The sequence below is a fragment of the Schistosoma mansoni genome, chromosome 1 (genome assembly GCF_000237925.1).
Source record: "Schistosoma mansoni strain Puerto Rico chromosome 1, complete genome".
In the NCBI taxonomy this organism is placed as follows: domain Eukaryota; kingdom Metazoa; phylum Platyhelminthes; class Trematoda; order Strigeidida; family Schistosomatidae; genus Schistosoma; species Schistosoma mansoni.
Window position 1 is genome coordinate 33,305,230 of NC_031495.1, and position 20,906 is coordinate 33,326,135.

Sequence of the window (20,906 nt, forward strand, 5' to 3'; positions counted from 1 at the left end):
CAATTGGAAATTTCGCGGGTGCTTTTCTAGCATTTTAATTAAGCTGGTTTAAAAGTACAATCGACAAAATGTTAGCTGTTGAGAAACCGAATTACGTTTTTAGGTTAGGTAGTCGATGAATATAACATACACCTAAATAGTGAAAAACTCGGCGATGTTTGAATCTGGATTATCCGGCAGGATCCCATTGAATCCTACAACTTCTCTGCTTTGGTAAATCATTAAAGAAAATGCATTGAAACATTTTCCTAAACTACATCTCCCTGCATAACTTGTTAGGATAAAAGTGTTGATTTTATATGGAGTGGAAACTGTAAAAATTCTTTCGACAGATTGGAGAAGTCACCGTGTTTGATGACAAATTTAGTACATTCAGACTTCTGTTACATTACTGGCCGTTCCGTCATAGACAAGGATACAAGTCACCAGGCTGTTGGTTGTGTATTATCACAGGTACTTCCTGACGGAAAAATAAGTAGTTATTAATCATAGATGCCAAGTATTAAACGAGTTGTAAAATAACTTTGGTGAAGCGCAAAAAAGGATGCTAGAAGTCCTTTGCTTTGTACGCTACTTCCAACATTGTTTATTAAGATGTTAGTTTGTTGTTAGAACCGATTCTATAGCCACAAAATTAATACAAAATCCTGGAAATTTATCTGGAAAAATTCCCAAGTGGCAAGAGTGCTCATAATAATATTTTCGCGAGCACATCTATCGGTCCTATATACAGCATCAAAACTCAGACGCCTAGTCACTCAGAGTAGCTAAACATAAAGTGAACTGTACTTCGTGAGTCATATCGTCATTAAATTTACTAGAGCCAAAATTCTAGGAGATACTGAATAGGCTCATATTTAGGTAACAGATCCAGAAAGCTTCAATCATCTACAAAGGCTTGACTTATCGTTCATCTTCAGCAGAAATTCAAGGTATGAGTTCGGTAGGTATATTTCTATAATGGACGGAGAATCATATTTTCTTTATTGCCCGTGTTATTGGAGATAGCTAGTAGGCCCACGGGTTGTGATCGGTGGTACCTTTGACGAAATGCATAAAAGCTTGAGGCATGAGGTCCAGAATTATGTGGTGAAAGTCATCAAACATGGATATTGGTGGCCAAGACAAAGGGAGGACATGCGGAATCATGTCAGGGCTTGAAGACCTACCAAATGACTAAAGATATGAATGGCATCCAGCATGCAACCTCAGTGAATGTAAAACCAGGATACTTGAACAGAGATGTTAGGGATTGATATTAGTGAGCTACTACATGAAATCAGTATGGGAAATAGTTACATATCTTCGTGATGATTGACTTCTCTAAGAAGTGGAGTGAGACAATTCCTCTAGAAAGAATAAGTACCGAATCTGTGGTGAAAGAGATATTTGAAAGGTAGGTCACTCATTGGGGTGCTTCTGTTCATTTTATTTCAGATAGAAGTTTTAACTGTGAAAAACGGGACAGCTAATAAACTGCACAGAGAATGGACAAGTCTACATGAAGTAACCAGTGTTTAAACAGAATATGCAAGTGAAATAAGTTGTTTACTGTGATCGACTAGAACAGGCATACAACTCCGAATAACATACAGCCCACTAAATACTACACGTATATTGCTTTCAGATTGACTTGAAGTCTTTTTCTGTTTAATGTCGTTTCAGGTCCTAAAGTGTGTGAGCAAAGTTTATTAGTGTAGATCGACATGGTTGATCTGTGTCAATGACTTCGAGCCTTCTCAACTCGGGTAGGAATGATATGAACTCCATCTTACACCGAAATCACTTATCACGGTTAATACTTAATCTGGATTGTACTATCGTGATAGGCAGTTTACTGGTTAGAACAAATACTCTCAGTAGACGATATATATGCATTTAGTATTCGGAGACAAAACGTTCACACTATAGAAATACTGAGAATCTTTTGCATCCCGAACCTATCTGTTAAAATTCTCTGAACTACCTGAAGAAATTTTGTTATCAAATAATATCTCATTTTGTAAGGTGACAGCGTGAAAGGCGACTGACTTGGAATTCGTGTGTCATGCTCTGTAATTACACTGAGACATACTGTTCGAGAGTTAGTTTCCCATGGATCTTAAGCCATTCCAGGTGTACACTAATGATAGAGGTATCTCCTTAAAGCGTTGCTACCGCAAACTCAATGTGTGATGTATGACTGAACCAGCTCAGCTTCAAAAAATAGTACAAGGGTGTTTAATAATAATAGTGTTCAACGTCATTTTGACAACATAGTGTAAGGATGTCATGGATATTTAGTGCTCAACAACGTTGTTGTTGGTTACACCTTTTATAATCAGGAATCCCAAAGCTTGTCAAATCCGAATTCAAGAATGATGAGGTTGGAACATATGTTTGTATGATGATGGATGCTTTGAGAAACATATGGTCTAAATTGACTACATTTGAGAGCTAGATAGCACTGTGTACTCAGTCACGATCTTCCGAGGATACCCCTTCGGCTAGAGTGTGTCCAGCGAAACCAATAAGGTCATCATGTGTCGAAGACTCACAAAACTACTTACCTTGGCGACTTATTTATCGCCAAAGTTGTCTGTTGTACAAGGTCTGTCGTTTACAAACGCATGCCTTGAGCTGGCTGAATATAGAGGGGTTGTATCGGTCATTTTAACAAATCTCACTGATGAGGTTCTTTCAGTCGACTGAAGTTCACTTAGAATACCACGAAAGTTTGGTGAATAGTTAAGGTAGTAAGAGAAAGGCTTTTTCTTTTGTATTATCTCCAATCGTATTGCATTCTACTGAAATTCTATAAATCTGATTTCCATGCATATTGTACGACAAGTCAAAATGAGAGACGTCCAACGGATAACGAATAAGTTTCCACTAAACTTCCATTACTTCTAAGAAATTTTAAAAAAATTATTTGGAAAATTCAGTGGTGAAGTTTTTGACCCGTTGATACTAATACGTAGGTAATCATGACACGAATATATTTTACACTACACCAATATCATATTAGATATTGAGCATGAGCGGTATCCTAAATAACCTCGTCTAGCCGCTCCATTCGAATTTCAACCTAATGTCATCTCTTGTGGAGGATCGCCGCAGGTCCAGAAAGTCCGCTCCAGTCAAGAATGCCGTTTTCTTAGGGGCTATTAATAAAGGACGTTCGCGTATCAACTCGTTGATGACCCAAAGGTATTGTCATATTAATTGGCTTTAAGTATACGAAGTCATGTAGATAAATTAAGTCATGATAACCAGGAAAATGGTCGAACGTCGGAAATTTCGTCTCAAAAGATAAGAAGTAGCAGGTCATCTACTCAGAAAGTCGGCCCGTCCACTCCTTTCCGCATGTCTACGCCTGTTCGAAACTGCGAGACAACTCCTAGATACAGAACCCGGCACCGATCTAAAGAGGAATGTAGTGACCACAACAGATCACGAAGCATTTTGTCCTCGGTACGTACAGTATTATTTTGACCCAAAATAGATTGGAAGTCGCAGAAAATTTCATCCAAACTATGATCCGCTTATTGAAATCAGGCGTGCTCAGGAACGCCTCGACCGCTATCGCACTCAAGGAGACTGGAAAGTCGATATGCTGTTATCCGACGATGCAGACGAAGATCTAAGTCGATATGAAGAAAAGTTGAAGAGAAGACTTACAGAAAAAGTGATTTCGCTTTTAATAGTTTCCCTCATTTAGCTTGGTATTTTTCATTAGCAATAGTTTTTTACAACTAAGGGATGATATGTAAGACTATTCAGTTTTTATCCGACATGTAAAAGTCAAATTGTGGTTATTCAAACAGTCTTTCTAGTCCATTGTGTAGTGATCCTCACGAGTTTATTCTAAGCATAAAGTTTTAACCCCCTATGTAATGTTAGATGCTTCAGGGTAGTACATCTCATTAGCATAGCGATGAAGTTATCAAAATAATTCTCAGGATAGTAGAAATAATAAGTGTGTTAGTAGTAGCAGGAAGGATAGACATAAGAGGTAAGTTTCGAAAAGAAAATGTGGATTATTGCGATACAATATATGAGGTAGTTCAGTAACTTAGGATCTAAGGGAAGACGATGAATGTCCCTGGATCGTTGCAGATGGTTCTGCTTCATGTCAATCGAAACTTAACCAGTAATTATAACAATCACACAAAACTCGACCAGGTTGTCTGCAACTACCTGTATGGCTCAGTCCGATAGTCAGTTTTCATGGACTGATGCTGTCTTGTTCTGATTGCCTCTTAGTGAAACATGTTAGATGATACATTATTTACGTCAACATACCGACACATGAGTAGCGGTGGCCATGGAAACAAACTAATACCTCTTTACCTAGATTGTTTAACTGGCTTCACCTTCGTATATATTAAACTTCAGTCGTCACTTTTTTCTCCAAGTGAGGATCATATCGCAATGGGCATGGAACCAATGGCAGGTTTCTAGTTACATCTGAGATGCAATCTGCTTAACTATACTGTCGTCTCAGGTTCCCTGCGTATATGACTCAAAATTCATCGTTAGTTCCTGTATTGTTGTACGGTTAAATGGCTTTATTATGAAATAAACAGGGTGTAGTACTTTTCTGTTATCTTAAATTGTCTGCCTATCAATTAAGTAGTTTCTAAATGAATTCGTAATGTATGTAGACTACTAGGTTAGGATTTCGCAAGATAAATGCTGTTAGTGGACAAATATATATTCATTTGACTTTCCTCAGATCTTAAGTTTCACACAAACCTTTTTAACTATGATTTCATTGTTAAGTCTACACTGTCTCTTAAAATAACCAATACTTCGATATCTTTCCAATTATTCTGTTAATTTCAGCTTGCTATGCTAGCATGGTATGGCTGATACACATCTGTACCACGTTAGGGCTAAGTTCAAGTCGAATTTAAAGAAGTTCAACTAAGAATTTGAAAATAAACTTATATACATCTGATAGATACATAACCTTTTATTTATTTATTTAAACACATAAATATGTACATAACCTTTAGCCCTTTGATATGTTCTTGTCGATTGAAATAGATTCACATTATTTCAGATTATGTATTTAGTAACCGAGTTAGTCTATTCTACTCCACTCAGTTTTCTGGCAATAAAATATCGTGCGAAAGCAGTATCATTTCAACCAGTGGACCACTCATAAGTGTCCTTCATGAAACACTTATGTGGATTATCTCCATAATTTATTTATTAGGCTGGATGCAATCACTGAGTTCTGAGGTTTTATTTTTCCATTTAAACTTTCTTGGAAATGGCCCTCAAATGCCGTAGTATGGCCGAGGGTGGGGGGTTTGCTCTCTCTCGAAATGCCCTCACATGGCTACGAGTATACAGTCACTGCCAGGGAAGTCCTACTCACTGCCTTCTCGCAGCGGGACTGTTGTTTACCGAATTGAGAGGACACAAAGCGAATGTCCAGTTATTTAACTTGACTGGTGGATACGGAGGATCCACCTAGGGGAGCTGTAAAACCCTGACTCCAAACCAATGATGCACATAGGCTCCAGGATTGTGTAGGAACAAATGGCGTATGAACCTATTGTTGGTTACCGGCTACCGTGGAGTTGCATCTCTTGACGTCGCTCCACTGCCTTGTGGATTAGACATCTAGGTCAAAGGCTTGGGGAGTGGCCTCCTGAGAAAACCACCTGTTTCGGTTTAGGTTTTATTTATTTAAACATAAATATTGGTACAAGCAAGCACCAGATAAATATGCGCCTCACAAATCACGGTTTAGGTGCCCGGCCAGCATCTAAGACCTCACACAAGTCGAATGGTGAAGTGTAACGCATATTTATTCCGTGCCTCCTTGTATCAATATTCATATTTTTTAATAAATCCTCGGAAATGTCTCCATTTGTATCGAGGCAAAGACATTAAGATCGTAATGTTTGCTTGTCATAGCCAAAATTTTGTACCTGTTGCTTCAATTCTTATTCCTACTACCTTGTTTTTAGTTTTTAAAAAGCCATTATCATTGGTGAAGTTTCTGATATTGTTTGTGTCTAGGGGGAAACACAGCAACCTATTGAGCTTGAAAGGAGGCAAATGGAATTGTTGAGGAGGCAGAAGGACATTGATATGGGGAAAGTGACAGAACGCTATGCTGAATATGTGTTGAGTATCCCAAAACCTGAGCGCCAAAAGTATCATCCTCGTACTCCCAACAAGTTTCGTAAAGTCTCTCGCCGTGCATGGGATGGGATGATTCGGAAGTGGCGCAAACATTTACATAATTTCGATAATCTCAAGTGAGTTTCCATTAACATTATTATTACTGATATTGTTATTTCGTTGAATGTTATTCTGATTTTGAAGGTATATTCTGTCATGATCTGGTGTTATGCAATCGTGTGATTTCTCAGTGTATACTGATAAAAATACCTATTTACTTGTATTTCTGGGTTATGACCCAATAATAAAGATAACAGTCCGTTTGTTATATGTTATAAAATTTCACCTCATCGCTTACGAGAATTCTGGTACATGAATTTTCATTCAACTGTGTCCTATTTTTTTTGAAGTTTCCGTGGATTTTGTTTATCGTCAGTTGACATAAAGTGTAATCCTATTCGGTAATATCGATTTCAAAATATTGTTAAAACCTGTTTGAACTTTCACACTATAGAATGTCTGTAAGCACTTTTCCTATCATTCACACTAGTTTGTGATTAATACAGACTATGAGATATCGTCAAGACATGTGTTTGTTCATCATATTTCGTCGTACATTCAACATGTAAGTACTTTGTGTCATTCACATCGGTACATTTAGTGTTTTTGTTGCTACAATGTGGCAATATTGCATAGGTTTGTAATCCTCTAATTAAATTAATTAACTAGAACACTCTAAGTTTTTTCGATTTAAAAGGATGTACTTATGATTTTTTAAAATGATTTAATTAGTAAGATACATCAGAGTTTTTACTGATTTCCTGCGGTTCTGTTTAGTGGGTTATGATTTTTGTTGACTGTAAAAGAACAGCTGACAAATGACATCTCTCATTTAGCTGTTTTGGTTTTAATAGGTATAGTTTACCACTTATTCGTGTTCATACACCTAATTATGTGTAGCACTTAAAATAAAACTAGATATAGGGTATCAAAAACGCGTTTTATAGCATCTTCCATAACTTCTAAAGAAGAGGCATTGAATTAATTTTCATCCAGAAACTTATTCATTTGTTTATAGTTTTCTGTCATCTATTTATGCTTGTTTAGATAAGTTTTCAGGCAAATCGTAAAGTTTGTCTCAAATATGAGGAGATTAACCACACATTTGAGATCTATTCGAAACAGTACGGCTGTGTATATGAAAATGTACTGGGCATCTGCTTTACGGATAGTGATGCCGTTTTCAAACCCGCTGCACCAACTTTGGTTTGGGGAGACGGAATTACATTAATCTCATGTATTATGATTTGATGAACGGATGTTTAGGAATTATTAAATCCAATCTTCCCTTCAGGGTCTGGACCCGGTGTAACATCATTTGTTTGGGATCAGGGTTTCCCAACTTTTTGGGTTGGATGTTCTGTATTCAACAGCTTAGTCTAGGCATAGGACGTTTATTTTTCATTCTCTCACTACTTAGACAGCACCCTCGCAGCGAGTAAAGCTTCCTAAGGATAGAGCTTGGACGTGGGGCTGTATGTGAACGAAAGTATTGCAGTCAGCTTATTTTTTACCGCTTACTATAGATCACCTATCTTGTATGTTTACCTTGTATACTTTGGTTCATAAATCTAAATACCACATCCTATTATGTAATTAAAACTGAGCAATTTCTAAGTGACCAATTGTTTTTGCTATTAATCTTTTTGATCGCATGATCTAAATTGCAATGTAACACTTATAACCGAGTTTTATTATGTTTTAGTTTTGAAGACACTTGGCGTTCCTTGTCAACTGATCTCTCAAGTAATTGTTCTGGTTCATCATGGGTTTTGGAAAGTGGTGCATCTAGTGACACTGAAAATGTAAACCCAGAAGAATATCATATTTCTGTAGTAAACCATAGCCAACCTCTATCCCGTACATTTTTAAGCCCAAAGGATCTTACAGCGTCACCAACTATTAACGTTTCATACAGCCGTAATCAGTATCGTAAGTACGAGGAAGATGAAGATACTTTACAATCGAATCCGAGACACTGTAAAGAAGAGGAACGTTTTACAAGTATTGTACCTAAAGAGGAAGAGGAGGACACTTTGACTGGTCCGTCTAGCATTCATGAAAACCGAAGAATAACACGAAATTCTAAGTGGGTTTACACTATCTTTCTGTTCTTTTATTTTTTGGTATGATTGTATATTATATCGTAAGTTTAACTGATAATGAACACAAATTGTTACATACAGATAAATTCATTTTGTAAATGGTGAATAACTTATGTAGGCTCATTTCTCTGTGTATTTGATTGATTATTTATTCCCGTCATCAAATGTAACCATACAAAATAGCATTTTTATTTATTTTTCTGATATTTTGATTATTGAAATGTCAAACTGCCAAATATGGTGTGAAAAAACTTTCGTATGTTTAACCAGACCGTTGATACAAGTCGACAGTCCAAGTTGCAAACAGAGACCTTTGTTTGTAATAAGAAGTAACGCTAAAAGAGTTTCATTCAAGTTGAAACGCAACCATTAGAAATCAGAGAACTTGAAACATTAGTCAACAGAAGTGTAGATATAAAATTTTTTCGAAAATGGTTATAAGGAACAGAATGTTTAAAAACTGTAGTAATGTGAACATTAGCCATGAAAAAGTACAATTACAATCATTTTTATGCAACTTATACCTATTTAAACTACGAATGTTTTAAATTTCGTTGCCAGTATATTGGATTCTGATTATTCATGTTATCTCTTATAGAATGCTCTCTGGGCCTTCTGCCGATGTGTTACACAGTGGGCTCACAAACGATATGCAATCACTTTCTGCAGTCGCTCAAAAAAGATCTTCAGTACATCTCAATCAAAGTATTGTTGGCAAACGCTCAGTAAATATTCAAAGTTTCACTGACTTTCCCCGCTTGAATTCGTCTGATGGTATGTATCCACATATTCTTGATACCCAAATATGTATATTCATTTTTTTATGTCTTCAGTTGTAAACTTATTAATACACTACATATAGGTACAGATATGTAAATATACAATTGATAAAGTTTCCTGCATGAGTATGATTTAAGAAAATAATCTACCATCAGAACGAAAGTGGAAGTTCAGTCCTGGCAGTTTTTGTGGTGTACTTAAAACTATCACAGCGGAACGAGTATATATATATATATATATATATATATATATATATATATATATATCTGAGATAGTTTCTAGTTTTTCCCCTTGTGAAATGGTTGAATGCTAAACACCATGGTATGGTCTTAAATAGCTGTAAGAATTTATCTTTACATCAAGACGCTTTGGTATACTTTTTAAGTAGAAAAAGTATGCACTACCCCCAATGTGGTAACCACCATTTGGTTGATGTGGAGTGTGGTACAAATGATTTGATGACGGAGGGCATAAATGGATATATGTTGTAAAATAAGTGTGGTTTACCTTTGTAAATCAATAGTTTAAGTCAGTCAATTCGTGGCTACCAGGACACATATGACAGAACTTCACATCAACTACTTCGATTTTACAAAGTGGGTAAGTGACTCAAACATGTCATTAAATCAAATTACATTTATAAACGTCATCAATTTGTACTTTACTTTTTATTTTTTACAAAGGTGTTTCTTCTCCAAATAAACGGAGTAAGCGTGGTGATATAAAACATGAAGGATGAAGTTAATTACAAAACTATGATTTGTTTACATAAAATTATATTCAGATATATGAGCTTTTTGCTGAGAACAGTTAACTTTGTTTCCTGTCTGTTATTCGTCTTTTAATAGACCTCTTTTATTTTTGTCTCATATTTATATCGCGTTTATTGTTTATTCCTGTCGTCTCAACTTTTGTATCAAATAGCTTGCTAAGTTTCCAGAGATTCATTACTTCAGTAATCTTTTTTGCTAATGATTTCAGTCACCAATTTGTTTTATAAATATTCAGAATGTTTTAAATTTAACACTCTAAGTTATATGTTTTTCAACTATGTATCATGAAGTATGTTCTGAAAAAGATCCGACTAATTATCTTTACTTCTGTTTTTATGTATAGAAATAATGTCAGGCAGAATTTCGATCGTTATGTAATGTGTATATGACCAATTAATACGGTTAAAATTTTGTGTAAAACATTTCATCGTACTATTTACTTAGATTAAGCAGGTTTTTATTCCACAGTCGATTCGGTACTTCTAAAGGCTCGTCCAGTGCTTTCAAGTTTCCAGTAGTCAGCTACAACGTAGAACTAGGCACATTTATGCATCGGCCCAAGTTGCCATACCTCGTCAGCACAACAAGATGAACACCGGATTCATAGAAGTAGTTAAGTTAGTGGTGGTAGTATATAAAAGATAGGTTGTATATAAGGATATAGTATAGGAAGGAAGTTATGAAGCAATTTTAATCTCATAACTTTCTTCCTTCCAGTAGTGGTCTGAAATTGGTTGGTTCATGATCTCACTCAACAATCTCGCAGTCTTATACTGAAGAAAATTTTCTTGACGGTTTCATTGACTTAAGTTGTATTTGCTAAAAATAGTAGTCTGCGGTAAAATAGTGTTGAGTAATCTTAAGATAGTGAAGAGTTATCGTATCCTAAATTAATTACAAAAATCAGATATTAGAAGCAAGTTGCGTAATTATCGGCTGATGAAAAATGTTGAGGTGAAGATAACTCTCCACTTACTTATCAAGGGCAGAATGATTGAAAGTTGTAACGATGGCAAATTAATAGTGGTGAAAATGATAGGGAAGGATTAGGCAACAAATGATTGATTATGAAAGATAGAGAGGTATGTTAAGACAACAGTCTAGTAAGTAGCTAAACATACTGTTTTTGTACGTAAGGATTAGGCTTGAATTGATTGATTTTGAAGGATTCCAGTGATTCAGAGTTTAAGAATTAACTGGGTGTTTCAAGATTATGCTTCCGACCGACTTTTCTCGTCTTATATAGCCAGGTTGGGTGATACTGATTAATTCTAATTGTTCGACAACCTTCTATCTCACTACAGACAACTAACCTGAGCAGATAAATTATTATTAAATAAATACGACTTTAAGGTTTAATTGAATGAAATAAAGAAAAAATCTGTTAAGATGGGCGATATCTCGAAACTTGGTGCTGATACGAAACGTGCTATGCACTAACCCTCCAACTGACTACTTGAGCGAGAAAGTACATTGGGCTAGCCAATAAAATGCACAAATACTCATTTAAATAAAAACCTTTCTACCCCTTAGGAAATTGGCCAATGAAATTCACTTTTTCTTCAGGTTGCTTCTGATTACCATCGACCGACTTCCTCATTTGGCTACTTATTGTTGGCTTACCATATTTAAGGCTTTTTGCGCTTTATTTTTCTTGAATAGCAAAGAATCTCTTACGTTACAGTACAAAGAGTAAATTTTGTGTAGTGAAATACACGGATAGTAGACAAAAATATATTGTAAATTGTGCAGTTTGCATCATAAGCTTCTCAATAGACTATAATATAACATGGTGGGACTATTCCATATCTGGTGTACTAGAGAAAAATAAAATTTGAGTCATCTAATAATTGTTCTCGAAAATAAATCTGACGTGCTTATGAAATGGATTAAACAAGAACATTAATCCCATTCTTATCCCGGGGGAACTGGTTTTTTGGGCACAAAACTCTTGATGTCATTTGCAATAAGGGTGGAATCTTAAATATTCAGCTAAACTTCATTGAAATCCGGTCAATGTGATATCCGAATTTCTGTTATGAAGGAAATTTTGTGGTCCAACAAATTACAGAACTTATTCTAATGATCTGTTTGTAAAATCGTACACTGACCAACTATTAACTATTTGTTTTGTATAGCAGGTTAAATCCACTAAAGATTTATTGAGACTCAACAATTAAGAGTTTATCACATATGAGAACATGCCCATTAAATACATGTTCATTCAAAGTGTAAGATAGAAATTTTGGATCATACAACGCTTATGTGATGAGTATCTAGATATCAGGTAAACAAAAAATAGACAGTTACTTTACATTTAAAGCTTCGACAAAGTTCTACGGAAATAATAAACAAAGGATTGCGCGGGAACACTAATTATTATTTTATTTTAAAAATCAAAAATATTTTAGTTATAAACCTGTTTATTACTAAGAGAGGCATTTACAAAAACTATCAATATATTATTATTGAGCTAATGAGGTCCTCAAGATTATCGTGAAAAATATCATGTTTTGTTAAAATGTTTCACAGCCAACATTGATGAATGTAAATTTTATCATTTACTGGTCGATTCATGCAGGAACTATTGAAGAAAGAACATAGAATAGATGGCCCAATTCTTCATTAGTTAAATCACAATTCAATGCAATACGAATACTTGGAGGTGGAGTAGGGAAATTTATGCTATACGTATATCTAAAAAAAGTAACAAGATTGTCAGTAATCCAATGTCATAGAGCTAAACCTAACTATTAAGAATAATTAATGATATTAGTTTAGAATTTTAATCAACAATTTAAAACTCTTAAACAAATTAATTGGCATGCTGGTATAATGCCGAAGAAAACAGTGGATCAATCTGCTATAATACATATGAAGATGGTTGTAATTTTTTTTTGAACGTTCGAGTAGTATTCCAGTCCACAAAGAAATATGTCAATAAATAGTCATGAAGAAGCTGCTCTATTCGTTCTGCTTTGCTACCTACTTAAATGATACATACAATGACTAATGCATAAGAATTCCTTTTACTTTTTCAATTGTCTACTTTATTTTATATATACTTTGGGTGTACTATTATTTCCTAGATTATTTAACACTTCGTCTGGGTTAAAATTTCCGTCATGTCTGAACGACTTCAGGTTTATGAATGATCGTATTTCTCAGTGGCTAATATCAATCACAATATTTGAATCAGCGTCTGTGAGGCAAAATGTACAACTTAAACTGGCATACCTGAATGCTCTCATACTGAAGCAGATTCGAAAACATATAGGTTCTATTTTGTTTTCAGGAAGCCTTAATGCTAATGCATAGTGTACTTCCAAGACCCGTTTTCAAGACTCTTTCAATTTACTACGATTTCGCTCTCCACCCGTCAATCAGAAAAGTTTATTTCATATAAGATTGTTTGGAAAGCCTGTGGGACTAATATCTGATTTCGATGCCATAGCAAGCGGGGGGGGTGAAGGTCATATTGGTCGAGCGGGTCCCTACTGTCAGTCGTCTATGTGCTGTTCGATTAGAAAACACAAACAAAGTGGGAAGAAGTTGGCGTGGGAATCGATATCGTTTCGCGATCCTCAACTACGTCTCCACAGATTGCAGCCCAGATACAAATAAGGATGAGTTCTACGATCAAATAAACGATATCAGTGAAGTGCATTTGACAGATGTTGTAGTACTATCCGGGGATTTGAATGCACGGGTCTGGAGTCTATGCACAGAGGAGAGTCATCTGGGTAGCCAAAAGGGGACTCGTTGGTTCCAGGTCAGAGCGAGGTGACTTTCTGATATGGAGAACCAATCAGAATTTGCCAAATAAGGTCGATCGATGGCAACCAGAAGTGACCTAACGAACAAGTGCATTTCATTGTCCAGGAAATGGATCAATTTCCTGAGAGTTAGAAATGTTTATATTTAAATGAGTATTAGTGCGTTTTATTCTGTAGCCCAAAACACTTTCGCTCACTCGTACGTTCTTAATCAAGTGGTCAGTTTGGGGGGCGAAGGTTAGCGCGTAGCACATCGGGTATTAGATTTGGGACACCGCCCGTCACAAGTCTCCTTCAACTTTTTGAAGACTACAACCTGTTTCTTCCCAGTACCAACATCCAACACAGCAGTCAACGAGGTCATCCAATCTCACTCGTCCCCTTTGACTTCTTCATCGATAATATCCTGGGAACAGCTCTGAACAAGGAAGTCAAAAGGCTTGCCGACCTAGATATTTTTGTGAGTGCAGATGGTGACGTAACTGATGAGGTCAATCTGCGTTTGGAGGAAGCCAGAGCGCTCGACAACGATATGCCCCACCTTTGGAGCCTTTGCGATACTAGTCTGGCTGTAAAAGATCGGATCTATACCATATCGCGCGAGAAATTTGCTTTATACTTGCAAAGCCTGGCATCTCCAAGCTGAAGATATTCGCAACTCCATGTGTCCGATCATCACTATCTCTTAAGGATTGTTGATGACTAGTGGCAACACCGTGTTAGTAATGCTGAGATACGGGAAGTGTATTTGGGCTCAGTGACAATAATCCAACTAGTGTCGCCACCTTGAAACACTAGCTTCGGTAGCTTAGACATGTGCTACGAACACTATTCTAGATGCTTCCATACTGTGTATTATTTGCCGAAGCTGGGACGGGGTTACGAGAGAGGAGGTAGTCAGTGTGTAACATGCAGCTACAGGATGGACGTTGTGTAGTGCTGGCATCTGTTGGTTTCTCACAACTCCCTGGTTAGAGTCTTAAACACCATACAACTGAATGGTTTAAAACGTTCTTAGAGAAGGCTAAAAGTAAGAACCAGTGGGGATTTTGCTATAGTTTTATCATTCTTTAAAATAGTGAGAGGAGCGTTCTTGACTGAGATCTTTCTGGTTATATTTTTTAATGGACTGCACGTCATATTATGTAATATTCTTGCTCCGATTGCGGTCGCCTTTCAACCTTTACTCATTTACAAAATTATCCCATTATTTGTGTAGCGCATACTTTTTTGGTCACCACTTGCTTCAGGATTTATGTTCATTAACATAAATTTTGAAGGGATTTCAAGGCTTTCACCGAATAGCTTAGCTGCTGAAATTTTGAACAGTGGTTATCAAGTAGAATTCTGCTTCATTTACTTGGGTAGCAAGACAGTCTATTTAATGGATGTAACTTATGCTCTTACAAAAAAGCCTATAAATTATCACAATACTTTGTACAAACAATCTTTGAATATTAGCAGTAACATTAGGAATAAATATGATATAAATTAGCGTGCAACTAAGTATTACTAACCTTGATACTGTCAACAATAAAGGAGGTGCTTTAAAGTTTCGTTCATCAGTCCAAACAAAAGCAGTTTGAACAACAGCCTCAAGTTTACCCAAAGTGTTATTTTCTCTTAATCTTAAGTGTTTTAAGGGACTATCTGGATGGCCATATAGTTTCCAAATACTGGTTAACTTGCTGTTCGAATGAAACAAATGGTCAGTTAACCTGGCTAATTCCAATAACCGCTGGTTACGTCTACCATTTTCTTTAGGTGACTGCAATTTAGAAATTGCTGTACATGCAGCTTTAGCTAACATGGGTGGTAGAGAAGCTGAGAAACAATATGCTTGTCCAGAAAGTTCTTGATGACCAACAACATACTGCGATCCAGCACAAAATCCTCCACATACTCCTAAAGCAGTTTCCAATGAACCTATTAGGTAAACAAAACAATCCATTAGGTGTAGTACGGAAATTATGGAGCGAGAGTCGCATAATAGTAGTAAGATAACTCACACACATCCTCTACCCTAAGTTGACAGTCATAATATTAACGGTGAACAATAACCACACAGAAGTCTCATTGATTATTACTAATATAATCGAAGTCCTTGGAAAGTGCAACCTCCGTAAATCCCGTGTTAGTCATCGAATATTTGTCATACTACACTTAATAAATCGTTATAAATTGGTTTGTTTACTCCATAGCATTAATTTTAAGTTCACTTATCCAGTTGATTAAAAGTTTTCTTAATCCTGACAAATTTGTTTATTGGTGAAGCTTTACGAAGTCAATAAGTGAGAGTGAGCTACTGATTTTGATTATTATTTGATGTACCGTTTAATACTTATTGAGAAGTTTGTAGTAGAATGGACCCCCGTTATACATACGGATAATTTGGTTAATCTTTAAGTAGCTTATTTATTTAGTTTAATATGTTAAATTTAGAACGGTTTCGAGAAATGAATAGGAGCGTTTTTGAACATGCGTATCACTGGTTGAAAACCAAGTCACCTCTTCAGTGATGATAATAATAAAATATCGGGACAACATATTCAGATTAATCCAAATTAAACAAATTTGCACGAATAGAAATCAAATTTTTAAGAAAACCTAATACAGCAAGACTCTATCAGAAATAACTTTGGCATAGTATTTAGTAAAATTAAGAGATTGAATTTTGTTGCTGAAATGGTAGAGTGCTAAGTCAATTATCTATAACAAATACCAAACGGAATCGTGATTAGACTTCCCGTCCAACTGCAATCATCATTTTCTTACACTTGAAAAATTTAATAACAAAAACTGTCTGGATCAAACTGTTTTACACCTGCTAAATCACCATGACAAATTGTCAGATAACAGTCATAGCAGCCATAACAGTCATGATTTACGACTGACGTTTATCAGTTAATGCATGCAATTATATTATTGTGTAGTTAAGTAATTCAGTGTAGGAGGTAAAAACCTTGACCTTTGCTTTATCAAATCAACAATCCCCAGCCAATCAGAATATTATTATTGTGAATTCACTAAACAAGTAACTAATCATAGATAAAACAATCAATAAGAAAAAAGTTATACAAATGAAGAAATGTGAAATAAAAGCATAAGCTTACCTGAGATTAAGTCAATGTCTTCGATATTAACACCAAAATATTCGGTTACACCCCTACCAGTTTTACCTAATACTCCAAAAGAAATGGTCTCATCTAACAAAATGCGAACTTTGTATTTATACTTTAAAGCAATAAGCTCAGATAAGGGACATATTTCTCCAGAATTGAAATAAATACCTTCAACAACAAAAAATCGGCGGGTTAGTAATGCACGTTTAGGATCTTCTTTGTCTTTTTTCGCCTGTGCTATCAGTAACTGTTCCAAATGCTCCATATCATTATGACGGAAAAATCGAACATGACTTCTAGATGCCACTAATCCTAGATACGTAGCATGGCTGATACGTTCATCTGCAAATATTACATCAGTTCGTTTGGAATAGGATGGAATAGCACTAGAAAATGTAGCTGCTCCATAAGAATAGATTACTGCTTTTTCAACACCAAGGAATTCAGCTAATTTATTTTCCAATTCAAGATGAACATCAAAAGTACCATAAAATCCTCTTGGTCCACATGATCCAACACCATATTTTTTCATCTGCTCAGTAGCAACATTAGACAAATCCGAATCCCCAACAAAGTTTAAGAAATTTAATGTCGCGAAATTGAGATGGTTCTTACTAACATTCATTTCAGTAGCTTCAAACTCTTCCACTTCCAAGTTGAAATTGACATATCTGGAAAAAACAATAGAGGAAAACGAATTTGTAGAATCATTGATATTAATGACATGTTACGAAATGCACAATCGGACACTGGGAAATCAATATATCTCACTACTGCATGAAATAAAATTCAAGATTGGTAGAAGGAAAGTATGTGTTCGAAAATACAAATATGTTCTGACGATTACTAAAGCGGTACTAAGACTAACAATACGAGTAAAAGCTAAATGTTTATCTACTCAATCACATACAACTTACAATAGAAATCGGGTACACCCTAATGCTTCTAATAATCATGTAGAATTAATTTGAATTTCGACAGTGGATATTACATTTCATAATTGTAAGTGCTCATCACTAACTGGATAATTGGTTTTTGAGTAGCACCGAAGTCAACCACAACACCTTTTATTTGAGTGGAAGAGAATGGGGCTAGATAACTCACCTGTAGATAATGCAAACAGCTAACAAGAACAAGTGACGTCATTTACCCCTTCAGGTATTATTCCCACTTATAAGGAACTTCAGACAAGTAGATAGGACGTTTAAAATGAAATTTAGGACAATATTTGTATATTTTATAATTTGGACATCATTGACCTCTACAGGAATGCGAAAATATATAAAACGTAAAACAACAACACACTGAATTTATCTTTTTTAGTCGATTAGGTATTGATCAGCAAGATCCCCGAATGTAGATGTATTTTGAATGGATGTCTTTACCATTAAATTGTCTGATAGAATCGAAATCACTGTGATTAAAGCCTATTTCGAACAAACAAGAACTGTCCACAGAACCAAATGTTGCATTATTAACTGTATTGTATTGTATTATTAACTGGGATTGTCTATTGAAGAAGGGTGTGCGTGAGAAGTTCATTAACATCTTAAAGACCCTGTATACAAACACCTCAGGCAGAGTGAGGGTATACAACCACCTTTCTCCCTTGTTCCATTCAAGCAGTGGGGTTAGGCAGGGTTGCCCAATCTTACCATTCCTCTTCAACTTTGCTATCGATGACATTCTGGAAACAGCTCTGATGGATGTAAGTAATGGCGGTGTGGATCTGCTGCCTGGAGAACGACTTCTCGACCCTGAGTATGCGGATGATATTGTCTTACTGTGCGATAATGCCCAAGGCATGCAATCCGCACTTAATCAGCTGGCAATCAGTGTCCGCAGGTACGGCATGTGCTTTGCACCCTCCAAGTGCAAAGTACTTCTACAAGACTGGCAGGATTTTAATCCTTTACTCACCCTGAGTGGTGAGCAGATTGAAGTAGTTGAGAAGTTTGTGTATCTATGTAGCTGTATAAGTGCTGGTGGTGGCGTGAGTGATGAGATCGATGCACGTATAACGAAAGCCAGAGCGGCTTATGCCAATCTGGGCCATCTTTGGCGCCTTCGTGATGTTAGTCTGGCTGTAAAAGGTCGGATCTACAACGCGTCGGTGAGAGCAGTTTTGCTCTATGTTTGTGAAATCTGGCATCTCCGAGTCGAGGATATTGGGCGACTCTCTGTGTTCGATCATCGTTGTCTCCGAAGGATTGCTGACATCCAGTGGCAACACCATGTCAGTAATGCAGAGGTTCGGCATCGTGTGTTCGGGCGCAGAGACGATAATTCAATTGATGTCACCATCTTGAAACACCGACTTCGGTAGCTTGGACATGTTCTACGAATGTCGTCCCAGAGACTTCCACGTCGTGCATTATTCGCCGACTCTGAGACTGGTTGGAAAAAGCGGAGAGGTGGTCAGTGTATGACATGGTGTCGTGGCATGAAAGAAAGCTGCAAAGGGCTAGCTTCTGTTGGTCCTTCACGACTCCCTGGCTGGGGTCCGAGAGATGGTGCAACACAGTGGTTAGAGACGTTATCAGATATGGCTCAGAATAGAAGCCAGTGGCGATCCTGCTGTAACCTTTTTTTACTTTCTTCAAAAAGAGTGATCATAACCTCCTTAACTGAGAGAGTTCTTCTGGTTGTACATTTCAGTCCCCCTTATCTTTTCATCCTTTCTCTTCCTATTTTCATTATTTTGTGTGGCGCATATGTATCTGGTGCCCTTTTGTACCAATATGTATGTTTTTAAATAAATAAACAAAACTGAAGTCGTAGAAACAACTGTGAAACAAGGCTATAAAATGGGAACATTACATCACAACATTTTACTGTATCTGAAAACAGAAACGACGCATGGGATGAGAATAGCTAGGGTATTCGTATACACATTAAAGATGTGAAGATAAAATAAGTGAGGAGCATGAATAGGGATAGATTTCTATGCCTTTCAAAATATGGCACCTAGAGACATTATTAGCCTACCATATTAATCTAAACGTCTGTGGATGTCAAAAGATGCATTGTTTTGATTGCTTTATGCTATTACGACTCCAAACATAATTCTTTGTGTTAGTGGATAGTTTTCAGTGGAATTTCTCATATGTAGTAACAATTAGTGTTCTACTAAATTCTAATCTTCTGAATTTCTCATGTCCCTATCCTTTTTCTCTTTCCAAATTTATTTCGCTGTATTATACTACTTCAATAACATCTTCAAACCCTAATCTTTCACATAATGCTTATACTCTTACTACTTCTACCACTATGGGATTTGAATCGACAACTGCATCCCTTTGCTAATGTGGTATGGCAACTCGAACTGATTTACGTACGTACGAAGTTCTACGTTGTGACTGACTGAGTAACAATGAGTAGTTTGTTCCAGAGATTATTGTAACAGCTGTACTCAAGACAAGTTTAAGTATTTTATTTTACCCTCGAAACAACTTTGGAATACACAGATGTCTTTTGTTCGCAAATATTAATCATCAATACTCTTTTATTTCGATGTGCATCCGTCCTTATTTCTTGTCTAACAATCAACAACCAACGTTACAGAAGTAGATGATAAACTGGGAAATATTACTTACTTGCCAAGAGGACCATATGCACATCTGTGGAATTGTTTTAATAGATATTTTGATGGTTCCCAATCTTTCGGAACCAAACTATCGGGTTTCCATTCACTAATCAGTTGGTTTTTTTCTTCCACACTTAGATTAATCACGTCATTAATACGATAACTGCGTTTAAACAATAACCATATAATACCAATAATTAGTAGCAATTCAAAGTACAAATGATATGTAGGAGCCTTAAGTGTACTGTAAATTAGACGAGTCCAAGTATATTCAGACTGCGGTCCTAAACGTATAATTAGATAAAATTATTTACCTTACCGATTTGAGCAAGAAAGTGTGTGATAAATTTCATTACCATTATTTGTTTTTTTTATAGATCCATTTGGATACGTTCTTGGAAAGTGAGAATATAACTTCTTGGTCCACAGTGTATAAGAAACGTGACGAACTAAAACTTAGACATGAAATAGAAGCATGATAAAAACAGTCTAAATGCTTTAGACGAGTACAGACTAAATAAACTGTAAATTACACACGTTCAAAAATCCGAAATTGTGAATTTTTGATTCACATTGTCCAT

The 20,906-nt window shown here is 36.1% G+C and overlaps 3 protein-coding genes across 3 annotated transcripts; 2 read left to right on the plus strand and 1 right to left on the minus strand.

Moving 5' to 3' along the window:
• Positions 1 to 354: 354 nt before the first annotated feature.
• On the plus strand, positions 355 to 694 carry Smp_137400 (hypothetical protein; the record flags this gene model as incomplete). Its single annotated transcript, XM_018794138.1, has 2 exons — positions 355 to 453; positions 602 to 694. The coding sequence occupies 2 exons, from the start codon at positions 355 to 357 to the stop codon at positions 692 to 694; spliced, it is 192 nt and encodes a 63-aa protein (XP_018648581.1).
• A 616-nt stretch (positions 695 to 1,310) lies between these two features.
• Positions 1,311 to 10,003, plus strand: Smp_137390 (slbp-P1-related; the record flags this gene model as incomplete). Its single annotated transcript, XM_018794139.1, has 6 exons — positions 1,311 to 1,396; positions 3,538 to 3,667; positions 6,019 to 6,260; positions 7,889 to 8,272; positions 8,887 to 9,062; positions 9,752 to 10,003. 6 exons carry the CDS (start codon positions 1,311 to 1,313, stop codon positions 9,805 to 9,807), a joined length of 1,074 nt encoding a protein of 357 aa, XP_018648582.1. The 3' UTR covers positions 9,808 to 10,003.
• Positions 10,004 to 12,250: 2,247 nt separating this feature from the next.
• Smp_028080 (serine palmitoyltransferase 1) lies at positions 12,251 to 20,781 on the minus strand. Its single transcript, XM_018794140.1, has 5 exons — positions 20,645 to 20,781; positions 20,336 to 20,609; positions 16,731 to 17,410; positions 15,135 to 15,543; positions 12,251 to 12,538 (listed from the first exon to the last, which is right to left on the minus strand). The coding sequence occupies exons 1-5, from the start codon at positions 20,682 to 20,684 to the stop codon at positions 12,415 to 12,417; spliced, it is 1,527 nt and encodes a 508-aa protein (XP_018648583.1). The 5' UTR covers positions 20,685 to 20,781; the 3' UTR covers positions 12,251 to 12,414.
• Between the last annotated feature and the right edge of the window lie 125 nt (positions 20,782 to 20,906).

Coding starts and splice junctions, on each gene's coding strand:
- Smp_028080 (XM_018794140.1), bottom strand. CDS start 20,684: ATGGTAATGAAATTTATCACACACTTTCTTGCTCAAATCG. Junction 20,610..20,644: donor ACACTTTCTTGCTCAAATCG/GTAAGGTAAATA, acceptor TTATACGTTTAG/GACCGCAGTCTGAATATACT. Junction 15,544..16,730: donor AGACATTGACTTAATCTCAG/GTAAGCTTATGC, acceptor TTTACCTAATAG/GTTCATTGGAAACTGCTTTA.